Source organism: Parasteatoda tepidariorum, chromosome 10, assembly GCF_982258835.1.
Source record: "Parasteatoda tepidariorum strain Cologne lab strain chromosome 10, Ptep-v5.0, whole genome shotgun sequence".
Classification (NCBI taxonomy): domain Eukaryota; kingdom Metazoa; phylum Arthropoda; class Arachnida; order Araneae; family Theridiidae; genus Parasteatoda; species Parasteatoda tepidariorum.
This window is the reverse complement of record NC_141764.1, coordinates 70,766,460-70,778,962: the sequence shown is the minus strand read 5'-3', so window position 1 is coordinate 70,778,962 and position 12,503 is coordinate 70,766,460. Positions and strand designations below refer to the sequence as shown.

Sequence of the window (12,503 nt, the reverse complement as noted above, 5' to 3'; positions counted from 1 at the left end):
TATATGTGTTTTTATTATACATTTAATTATTATATAGTTCTCTAGCATCTATTTTAAAGTTGGAATTAATATTCTAATTGCTTAGCTATTATCTGATAATTAAAAAAACAATAAATCAAGATAAATTGTTTAAATTGAAATCATTATTGATTATTAATTGGAGATTTAATTAAAAAAAATGAAATAAGGTGGTGACCTGCAGTAGTTAAGAGGGTTGCAATCTCGGCCATTGGCCCAGAATAAACATTAATTGGTTATGTTTTTTATTATAAGAAGTTGAACACCCTGCAGTGAATTTCTTAAGTTGTGCCGTTCCCATGTTATCTTTTTTTCTCATTTTTTTTGTTTGAATAGAATAAAGTGGCATTTCTGAAGTTTAAATTGCTTGGGTTTCTTGAAGGTTTTATTGAATTTAAGTAACCTGTAACAGTGGTTCTCAATTTTCTTTTATCATGCAGTTCCTTTGATATAGGAAATTCAATACAGAGCACTAAACTGTTATCTTGATAATTTTATCCATTACATTTAATGACATTATACCATTTATGATACAAGATAGTTTAATCATTTAATCTTGCATGAAATTAAATTAAATTTTTCTTCTACTCTTTTTTTTTAAATTTGAGTCATAAAATATACAGAAATGTATTCAAGACGTATATTGCAGTTTGATAATGTGTTATTTTAAAATTTCATTTTATTAAATGTATGTCAAATTTTTACTTAGTTTCATAAAACAGAGAATTAATGGAAAGTGTTTTTATTCGGCTGAATTTTAGAGAGTTGCAACTGATTATCTTGCTCTTCTATCTATTGAGTAGAAATCTGTATTTTGTTTTAGCATTGAGGTATGCTGACAGTTTTGTTTCTCACTAATAAGTGTTTAGGAAATGAAAAAGAATCACTTTTGCTTTATCTGATAAGATTTTAAATTTTCCTTTAGCTTACACAGGATATTTTAAATTGATTTCTCATTGGTTTAAAATTTTGATCTTAGTGTTGTATCTTTTTCAATGACTGGTAAACTTGAATGAGAAACTAGCACGTTGAATGCAGACTATCTTTTTATAAATTGCATCTTTCACTTGAGCTGTAAAAAAAAGTATATGTATTTTAATTTTTAACATCTTTTACTTTTTTTTTGGAGAATTCAAGTGCTACTCAGAGGACAGTTTGAGAACCTGTAATCTTGTTCAAAAACGCTGTTCCCCCGGAAAATAGTGATAAAAGAATCTTATTTTGATAATGTTTTCTGTATATTTATTAGTTTTCTTTTTGTTTTTAATTTTCTTGTGTAATGGTTATATTGTTTGAGATGCAATGTTTGTTTTAAGCATAAGCAGTATTTATACTTTCCTCAATTTTAACTTTTTGCATTTTTGTTGTTGTTATAGTTTAGCACTTATTCTTTATTTATAGCAGAATTCAGGAGTAAAGAATTTATTCAGTTAAATTTCTTTTATAATTTGTTTTGAATTCGTTTATACTTTTGTTATAAATACATTTTGTGTCAAGCAAATTATTTCCGAATTTAAAGAAAACATTGACAAATGTTAGAATGAAAATATGTTTATTATTATAAATTGCAAGTATATTTACATCTGAAAAATCTATTTCAAATCTAAGTTTACATTAATATTATACTAACTAGTAACTCATTTCATATCAAACTATGAACCTCTGGTGCAAAACTTAAAAAAATGCCAGTGTTTCTAAATTCAATTATTAAAAAAGTAATATCGTAATGGTGTTATTTATGTATTTGTCAGTAGACATTTTCCTTCGATGTATGAAATAAAGTGTCCTTAATATATTAACATATTTTAACTTAAATGTTTGTGAAACATATTTTTTTAATATTATTTTATTTTATATGAAAGCCTATTACTTGTATCAAATAACAGATGTGAGATATGGTCATTTTATGCCCAAATTAATAAAAATACCTGAATTTAAATTTAATAAGTTTTATGCAGAACTAGTTGCCATCAGAAGCAACAAGCAATTATTTACACTCTTTAGTATTGTTTTTGTATAATTCTGTGTTTAAAATTGTGATAGTTATTGAGAAACTTAAGTAAAATTTACATAAGAACATTCAGTAATGTTTTGACATTTCTTCTGAGATAAGTCATGGTTGCTTAGCAACCATGAAGAAAGTCAAAGAAAATTTAAATGTGAAAAATTAGGACGAAATTTCATCATAAGTGAGTCAGATTATGAACTCATCAACAGACTTAGATAAAATGAAAATCTTTCTGCAAGCACAAAATCTCCATTAAAAAAACTTTCTGCAAGCAATTATATATAATTCTTAAATATCACAATATTAATCTTGAATTTAATTTTAACCCTTTTGTCACCACTGGTTTTGGCTACATTTGTTTCAAACTCACCAAATTTTGTAACAAATGTTTATTTATAAAACTCTATATTAACTGTTATATATACCAGTCTGCCTGAAAGTCAAATTCAATGATGCAATTTCGAAAAAAGTGCTATTCTACAAAGCAAAGCAGAAAGAGACATTCTCATATCAATCTCTGTACGATTCACCTGTGGGTTAGAATTTAGAAATTATAACCCTTTTTACGCCTGGGAAATATTTCTCATGAGATAAGTTTATTGCTTAGCAACCATGGGAAAAAATCAAGTTAGACTAGGATTAGAAAAATGAAGATAAATTTTACTGCAAATGAAATTTTATCCCAATTTTTCTAATCCTAATGCAAATTATATTTACTCGTTATTTCTACATTCCAACAAAATTATAAATAGTTTTGTATTGGTAATCTTGTATTTATAGTTAGAAGTAGTGTATCAGGGTTAAGGGGACATTTTTTTCCCCAAGTACATTCCTTAGAAAGTAAGGGGAAAATGTTAGAAAAATTAGGACAAAATTTCCGTTTAGCACTGTTTAATATGTCATTGTAAGTCTAATTATGGTTTTTCTTTGTTGCAACAAAATTATGAGGAAATTTTTTATTGATGATCTTGTGTTTATATGCGAAAAATAGAGAACATTTAAACTAAACATTTTATTATTATATATTGACTGTGAGTTGGCAATCATGTCCTATCAAAATATACTTTATAAGAATTAAAAGAAATGTTTATTATTTATATATGTGTTTTCTGTGATTTTGCACAATATTTCTAGTTGGTGAGCAGGTCTCACTTAAATTGTCAATAATAATTTTTTTTTAAAAACTATTAGTGCTTAGCTTAGATTAGTTATTGTACGCAATGTAAACTCGTTTTTATCGGAAATGAAAAATGCATTTAAAATGAAACATTTTCAGAAATATTTCACTATCACTGTTGGAAACAACTTTTTGTCACTCTAACTTAAATGCATTGTAATGTAAAAATATTGATTTATAACACATCATACGTCTATTCAATTTTACCCAAATCCTTAGGAAAACTAACTATCGAAAATATTTTAATTTGTTTTTCCACTTTGCTCTTTTTTCAGAAATTTCACATATCAATTATTATTTAGTCAAAATACATATATTTGCTTAGAACTGATTTTTTTTATAAAAAAAAATAAATAATTGATTCAGTGATATTAAAGAAAATTAGATCCAGACATCAATTGGTTAGTAATTCTTGAAAACTTGTGATTCAAGAAAAATAAATAATTGATTCAGTGATATTAAAGAAAATTAGATCCAGACATCAATTGATTAATAATTCTTGAAAACTTGTGATTCAAGATCACAATGTAAGGTCACAACTCTGAATCATCCAAATATTGAACTAGTATAAATATGCATTGATTAGAAAACAGATATTATAGCACTGAACTGTATTTAACTAAAATAGTTTAAAAAGAAATAAACTTAAATTTGCCGTATTTTAAGGAGGATTAACAAGTTGGATAGCAAGCATAATAAATTAGAAACTCTTAAACATAGTATACACGTGGTACCTTATTCGCACACTATTTGGAATAATTTTAATTATTGCGTGGTATTGCTTTTGTAAATGGCTTAATTTTACCTATTTATAAAATTTTATTAGTTAAAATTAATTGGATAGTAAGGAAACTATAAAAATTTGTTTCTCCAGGATCAGACTTCTAAGTAACCAAAATTGTGGGTAAATTTCTGAGTGAGAGATCAAATTTTAACAATGGGATGAGTTGGAATTAATTCTAATGAAATTCCTACTAGAATAGTCAGGGTTCATTTTAGGTGAAATTTGGGTCCGTGGACCCTTCACAAATTTCCCCCTTTTAAAAACGGTGTCATTAATTTACAATTTCAACATTGCAATTGCTTGAAAGACATGCTTCTTGTATTTTTTATACTAAAGCATGATATTTTCCAATATTCAAATATACAAGAACTCGATTTCATAATTATATATTCAGAAGATTATAAGTAGATTTTTCGCAAAAACAGTACTTTATTATTAGGAATTCGTAAAATTGAGTAAAAATTTTCACAACTTTACAAAAACGTTATTTTTCATAAAAAGTCTGGAATAACTTCTGATAGTTCTAGAAAATTTTAATGGAATTAATGTTGCTGAATTAAAAAAAAAACAGTCCGTTGCATTGTTTGATTTAATGAAAACAAGCAGAATGATTCTTTTTAATACTGGTTTGATTAGTAACAAAAATTGATTCTGAATTTTATTGAGACGATAAGTTAGAAGAATAAGTTCAACTGTAAATCACTTTGTTTTGGTATTATGAAAATAATTTATTTAAATTGTAAGAATATAGATAAAAAATTACTACAAATAATGAATTTTATGAATGAATCACTCAAATTTTACTAAAATAAATTCTTCAGAAATTTTTTTTTTTATTTACAAGTAACTTTTATTAGTACAATTTTTAAAACTAAATATAGATGAAATTTTTTTTATTAACCACGAGAAAAAAATTTAACGAGTCCTAATTTGTTTTTCCTTTATATTATGGGTTGAAACTGTAAACAAAAAATAAACTAGTATATTTAGAATATTTCTTTAAATGTATTGTTAATAATTCCTAAATGTGTTTTTAAATTTTGTATTAGTAAAATGTATTCTGTTTATAAAAATTTATATGATTGAATTTGTCTATTATTGTTTCTGATCAAGTATAAGAATAAATTGCTATTTTTATTTTGTAATTTTGTTTCCTTTTACTAAATTATTTTAAAAGTTTTGAAAGAGAGAGAAAAAAAAAGGGAGAATGCAATAAAAATAATTTACTACAATCAATAAGAATATTTTTCAAAACTTATATAAATTTTGTTATTAACAGACATAATTCATCGAGAGTTGGTTAAGCAAATTTTCTTAAATTAATTGATTTTTGAAGTCTTTTAGCAGTGGTATAGTTTTGAATCTAACCTATGATGATAAACATAGCAAACAAAAAGAAATCAACAAAACAATGTTTATTGATACAAATCAATATTTTTCAAACCAATAAAAACCTTATTTAATGTAATTTTACTGTACATTTTCATATATTCTAATAACATCTGATAAATTTCCCATTTCTTCTAGAAACCCATCTACTAAGTTCATATCTTCATCATTTATCTGTACACTAGTAATGGGAATATAGGCTATATAGTTTTCTTGAACTTCATATAGCTTTTCCAATTCCTTTTTTACTTGATTAATATCATCAGGAGAGCATACAAACTAATTAAAAAAAATTTAAATCAAAAACTATACAGTTAATAATCTGCAGAAAATAGTTTAAATAATAATAAGTATCTTAAAAGCACTAATATACCATCCATTTTATATGTTTATGATAATAAAAATTTGTTACAAAACAAATGGTATTAAGTGATATTTAAAAATATAGGTTTGTTAAAATTTATACTTATATCACAATATAATTATTTAATAGAGCATATTAAATTCAGGAGCAACTACGAATGAATTAGATGAACAGAGGTGTCTGCACTATATCAAATGCATATAACCTTAAGTCAAAGTAAGTTGATGAAACTGCATTATTAACTATGCTTGACTTATAATAAGGAAAAATAACTAGATTATCACAAATTTGTAGGACTAGAGTTTTACTAAGCGAAGGCAAACCCCATAAGGAGAGAAATGTTTATGACTAATAGTAGAGGAATGAAATTTTGTCAATGTGACAAGTGGTAAAATGTAAAATAATATTCTTCTAGAGTGCTACAATCTGTTGAAGGGTAAGGCCGTCTCTCCAAGTATTTTTCACTTGATCCTCTTACTATAATTCTGTTTACTGAAGATCTCTTTCAACCAAGGTTGGCAAGTTTCTGCAGAGGTGGTTAAAACCACTGGTAGAAACCCTTTTTTGCCACATTTGCGGCAGAAACTGGCAGAAATTCAGAAAATGACATAAAAGTTAAGTACTGAGACATACAATGGATAATTCAAAGAAAAAACATTTAAATGTTAAACAAAGTGACAAGTGAACTTGCTATTTACATTTATGAATCAGTGAATCTAACCAATTATATTACCTCTTACATACAGCAAAGATTAAAACTGTTACTGTTATAATAATTGGATTATTGCCATACAAATTATGTCTTGAAAAGAAAAAAAACTATTTGAAAGTAGCTCTATTCAGTAATATTAAGAGCTAAAAGATAATAATTACTGAATTTCAGAGTTTAATGTAATAAACTAAAATCTAGTATTTATATTTATTATTACATTACTGTATTCTTTATTTAATATAAATATTTGATATACTGCACTGCACTCTTTATATTTAATCCAAACAAAATAATATATACAGTCGAACCTCGCTAACTCGAACCTCGATTTCACAAATTTTTCGATATCTCGAAAAAAAAATTCCCTTCGAATTTCCTATACACTCAATGTTAGAAAAACCTTGATTTCTCAATTTTTTTTTCTAATCCCTCGATAACTTGAATTTTTTTTCCATAAATAGTTTAGATTTTTTCTGAAAATAAAAAAATATTCCAAAACAATTTTTAAAAATAGAAAACTAATTCTCATAATCATAACAAGCACTTTCTGCAGTAGACACTGTAAGGAGATTTATTGAGAGACAGCCGAATATATTAGGAGACATTTAAAGCTATAGTCCACTTAGAAAGTGTTATAGACAAACTTTCTTACACATCTCTATAGCAAACAATTGAATCTTTTTAAGTGTAAAAAGTATTTTAGAATAAATATGGAATAGTAAATAAGGTATGTAAAGAGCATTTTACTTTATTCTAACATCGATAACATACGATTTTCGATACGTCGAATTTTTTCTCCTCTCCCTTCAAGTTCGAGATATCGAGGTTTGACTATATTTACAAACAATGAATTAAAAAGTTGTTACAGTTACATTTTTCAGTTAACTTGAACTAAATGTCATTAAGCAATTACCAGAATTAATATAGACATTTTTTTAGTTTCTGCCAGTTTTTGCCGGTTATAACCAGTTTCTGCCACTGGCATGGCAAAAACCAGTTTCTGCCGGAAAAAAGCCAACCCTGCTTTCAACATCATCCAGCTATCTAGTACAGTGGGTCACAAACAGGGAAGAATTTCATAATGTCAAGGGGGAACGAGGTCAGTCTGATATAGCTGCCAACTTATCTGTAATTTGAAGAGACTTTTTGAATTTACAAGCCTCAAATCTTCTATATTTTGGAAATACACATTAAAATTTTGTACCTTCTTTGAACTACTCATGTATACACTAGTTCTGGGAGATGTATCGTCACTCTTCACGTCGCGATGTTTCATTACGCTAATATTTTACATTTGGTATTGTATAATTTTGAATTCTTTCACTTTTTGATTGATTAGTTTAGACAGTTATCTTCTTGTAATAAACTCAATCCTCAGTTACCTTACAAAAATGTAATAACTTGTCCAGTTATCAACAATAAATTTTTTTTAAGAAAAAATCAATAAATCACAACAGTGACATGATACATTGAAAATAATAATAAAAAAACAGAATAACTTGTGCAGGAGGGGGAAGCTTGGGCAAAAATTAGTCCGCCCCTGCTTATGTCATTAAATAAATAATTATGAATATAAAAATCGAAATTAAAATGCACATTGAAATCAATTATAAAAATCTTCAAAAATAAAAATTTTGCTGATGAATTGAGAAAGATTGAAAACGTAGGAACAGCTGACGCTAAAATGTGCGCAACTTCTCAGTCACCCCGTCCCCCATCTTAAATTCTGTAACTTCCCAGTCACCCCTCATCTTAAATTTAGTTCATTACTATCAATAATAAAAAAGCTGTTTGCACTAGCTTGCAGTAATTGCATGGTCGGGAAAGGGGTCCATAGCGCGTATTGACATCAATGTCAACAATGCATTGGGAAACATTGCACATATCTTGGTAAATTGCAAGTTTTGCATTGTTCTTTCTTTTATTTTTTTAAAAAATTAACAGCAGGTCTTTTTCAATTTTACTGAATTCGATGAAAAATGCTAAGAAATTTTTTTTTTTCTTTTAAATTTAGTTATTAAAGTAAAATCCAAATATAAATTAGTATCAAGTATAATTGTGACATATAAATTAAAATTAAACCTAGAGATATGAATGAATAATTTAAATAAAATTGAACATTTTGTCAAACTTTAGGAAGAGAATCCAGACAGCATTTTAAGAACTAAATTAAAGAGTTTTATATCCTGATTATACCTCAAGAAAATTTTGTCCTTCCTCATTTTCTTTCATTTGCACTTCTTCTGCACCAGCTTCAATGGCTGAATCCAGGGCTTTACCTTCATTTAAAACTTCTCCATTTAGTTCTTTGACAGCAGTTATAATTCCCTTCTTTTCATAAACAGCCCGCCAACGACCTCCACCACTCAAAATATTCGCACTAGATGTAAAATTAATATGAGTCATAAATAAAAAATTTCTAAAAGCTTTAAAGAAATTTACTTCAGTTTTACATACCTATATTTTTTGCATATATATTTCATTTCATGCCTGGCAAGTGATTCATTAGCAGCTTCATATTCAACAATAATCATGCATCCACCTGGTCCCAAAATTTCTAGAGTTCCAAATTTCAAATTTTTACTCTGGAAAGAAAATTATCAGAAATTCAATGTTATTAAAATAATCTTATAGTTGAATATCATATTAACATAGGTCCATTGTTTATAATTGAATTTAAAAAAACTATTAAATTTTTTAATTGAATAAATTATTAGTTTGGAATTCCAAAATTTTTGAATGAGAGCTGTCTCTTTTGGTTCATAGTATGCCATTAAACTGTACAATGAAGACCAATTGTACAAATTTTTAAGTTTTCACAATAATTTTTTGGAAATTGCAGGTCTTCTGGATAAAAACTAGAAAATATCATGAAAAAGTTCTATACCTAGAAAATATTTGAAAATTAGAATACTTGAAAAATTCAAATATTTGAAAAGAAATTTATTATGGATTAGCTGACTTTGACTTTCAATTGAACAATTATTCAAGTAACACTTAATGCAAACATGAAAAAATGAATAAATAAAAGCCAAAATGCATAAAAATCACTTTAAAAAAAAGGTGGAAAATTAAAAAGAAACCAAACCATAGATACAAAGTGTGAGGGTAATATTCTAAAAGTAAGCATGAGGGTAATATTCTAGGAATTAAACAAAAATTTTGTTTAAGTCTTGGAACAATATTATTTAACATAAATAGTAAGTAGTATGCCTATTTCTTCATAGATTCTGTAATGCTTTTTCTTAAAAAATATCTATTTCTTCATCGTGTTAATTATTAGGTATCACTGAAACTAAAATATAACTTAATCATGCAAATGCATTGTAAATTAATTAGCATTAATTAAACAAAAATATAGCTATTTATTTGATGAATAGCTTGCTTTCGACTTCTTATTTCTGCATAACTTATAACTCAGTTTCTTGCTGCTCATGCGAGAAAAATAATATCCTTGGTTTCACGATAGCAAACATAATATGTCCTAATTATTAAAAGGGTTAAATATGTAGAAAAAAAGGTTATTTTATAAAAGTTAAATGCTTTTGCACTTACATAACTGTCTACCCAATCAACACTTATTTAATTTTCAACAATAAATTGAATATTTCCCAAAAATTCATTAATTTTTATAATATTGTAACTACTGCAAATAAAAAGTTGATTAATAAGTTTTTACCAACTATTGAAGAAATTTCGAAAACTTATGCTAGTAGATTAGAAAATTTATCTCTTATAGTTACAAAATATGTAAGTCATACAGCTAAAATAAATATTTATATGTTTACTTACACTTCCTTTTTTCATAGCATTTTCCAAAGTTTCTTTAGCAATATTCTTTTTCCTTGCTTCTTCTAGCAATGATGCCAGCTTGCTATTAGTTTTAGGGTCCGAACCACTTTCTGTAATTTGAAAGATATGCTAAATAAATGATTTATTAAGGGATTACATAGGTTTTGAAAAGGGGGAAAAAACACATTTGTTGCTTGCTAAATAGAATTCTTTTCTTCTCAAAGCATATAAAAGAATAAAATTTGATCAATATTCAAGAAAATTTTCAGTACAAAATTTTGAAAATTTAACCATTGAAAACTCATATTTTGAGACAGACCCTATTGTAGAGGTACTTTTTTGTTATACACAGTTTTTCAAAAACTAAAGGATCATTCTTGAAGAAGTTTTTCTTACTTTTTCTGCAGAAGAGCTGCATGAGAAAAAATATGATTTTCAGAAAATTGCCCTCAAAAAAATTCATTTTTGCACAGCTCTTCCAGATGAAACTGCCAAGATATTTAACAAAAGATTTTTTTTTTATTTTATGCTTTACTTATTTGGCGAGGTATATATTTTCTAGAAAACTACATTTGATCTAGGAGGAGAGAATGGAATTTCAAAAATATTGATGGATATGACTACAAAAAAGTTACAAAAAACTGCATTTTTCTTTTTTCAGTCCCAGTTAGTTGAGTCTTATGTAAAGAATTTTCAACTCTTGAAATATTCTCTTTCCTTAAGTTTCCCTCCATTTTAATTAAAATATTACAAAAATATTCATATTATATTTTAGTACTAATAAAAAAAAATTTTCTTCTTATGACAAATAGGTTACTTAAGATTTTAAATCCCATGTTATCTAAACTATCTCCATAGATTCATTCCAACATGCATATGTTTGTTATTAAATGTTACATACAACATTTGAGTTCAAATCATAATTAAGATTTGAAAAGCTAGCCTACATTAAACCCTATTGATGTTCAAATTCAATGTAATCAGGGATTCAAAAATCAACATCAAGGTAGATTTAGAAAATCACAGAATGAGACCAAGTAGAAAGGTATAAGTTGTAGCTACCCCTCGGCAAATCAGTACTACCGGTTTTAATTTTCAAAATCTGCGAATTTAAAATCTATTTGGCGTTTGGTATTTGCCGCAAACAGAAATATCCCATGCAAAACTTATTCAATATTTCAAAGATAAAATGTTGGAAATGGGGAATATGTGATAACAAACCTTATTACAAACTATGGGGATATTTCTGATCTGCATGAGTACTTGTTTGTGCCAATCACATAAGCCATGGATTTTTTAATTTGAAAAAAATTTAAAAAATAACAAGCCAGGTAGGTTGCGAGTTATACCCTTTCAGACAGTGGCCTTCAGTCATGTTTTTTTTTAGCTCGGGAAGCCACTGTTGTCAAATCTTCAATAACATAATTACAGGATTATGAAAATCATTCCTAAATTATATTAAATAGATTTTTTCATTAAAAAAAATTAAAACAGCAAGTTATGTGTTTATATTGAGGCTGCGAAAAAACTTGTTACAATGATATACATAATTTTTTATTTTCTATACAACGAGTCAATATTAATGACTAAGACAACTGCCTGATTCGAAAAAAATGGAGATTTCGGAATTTAACTCACCTCGAACAGCAAACTGTATAAGGCGAACATATTTACTACAAGTAATACTTTTTTCGCGATCTTTCGCTGCTTTGATGTGTTTAATGTTTTGCCACTTGGAATGGCCAGCCATATACCTTGTGCATGCTACACTAAATGGTAAAGATTCTCTTATAAGGAAGATGCAAGGAGGATGTTTAATGTCTTTATTGTGAAAAATTTGACGGCTAAAATTATATAATGTTTTACTATAATTTCTATGCGGAAAGAAATTTACTGATTTTAAGCAGAAAATATATTTTGGGCGAAAAATATTAATCAAAGTCATTGTGTCAAGTAAAATAGCATACAATTTAAAGATATAGATAACGCATTGTAATTTTTAATAGTTTGAAACAATCATACAAGAAATGAGGGATTTACGCTATTTACTAATAAAATAAAGCAACCGACAGACGATATGATTGATTCCCTCGGAAACGTGGTATTTTTCTAGTTCGCATTAGAATGTAAGAGAATAAACTTTTTCAGTATCTCTTCAAGAGAAAATAAACTCAAAAAACAATAAAAGATCATTATGAATTTAAAGTTTCTTTAAACGAACTAGACTTCTTTTTGGATTTCAATCAACACTTTAAACCT

General features: G+C 26.7%; 1 protein-coding gene across 1 annotated transcript; it reads right to left on the bottom strand.

The window, feature by feature from the left end:
- Window positions 1-5,387: 5,387 nt before the first annotated feature.
- LOC107436250 (uncharacterized) lies at window positions 5,388-12,473 on the bottom strand. Its single transcript, XM_087152665.1, has 5 exons — window positions 11,883-12,473; window positions 10,245-10,354; window positions 8,910-9,037; window positions 8,649-8,832; window positions 5,388-5,655 (listed from the first exon to the last, which is right to left on the bottom strand). The coding sequence occupies exons 1-5, from the start codon at window positions 12,187-12,189 to the stop codon at window positions 5,458-5,460; spliced, it is 927 nt and encodes a 308-aa protein (XP_087008791.1). The 5' UTR covers window positions 12,190-12,473; the 3' UTR covers window positions 5,388-5,457.
- Window positions 12,474-12,503: the final 30 nt, after the last annotated feature.

Bases quoted from the DNA above. Each gene is read 5' to 3' on its own strand.
- LOC107436250 (XM_087152665.1), bottom strand. From the start codon at position 12,189: ATGACTTTGATTAATATTTTTCGCCCAAAATATATTTTCTGCTTAAAA. The intron at 8,833-8,909 runs GTATGTAAAACT...TTTTACATCTAG, and splicing joins TATATATGCAAAAAATATAG to TGCGAATATTTTGAGTGGTG. The intron at 5,656-8,648 runs GTATAATCAGGA...TTTTTTAATTAG, and splicing joins AAGGACAAAATTTTCTTGAG to TTTGTATGCTCTCCTGATGA.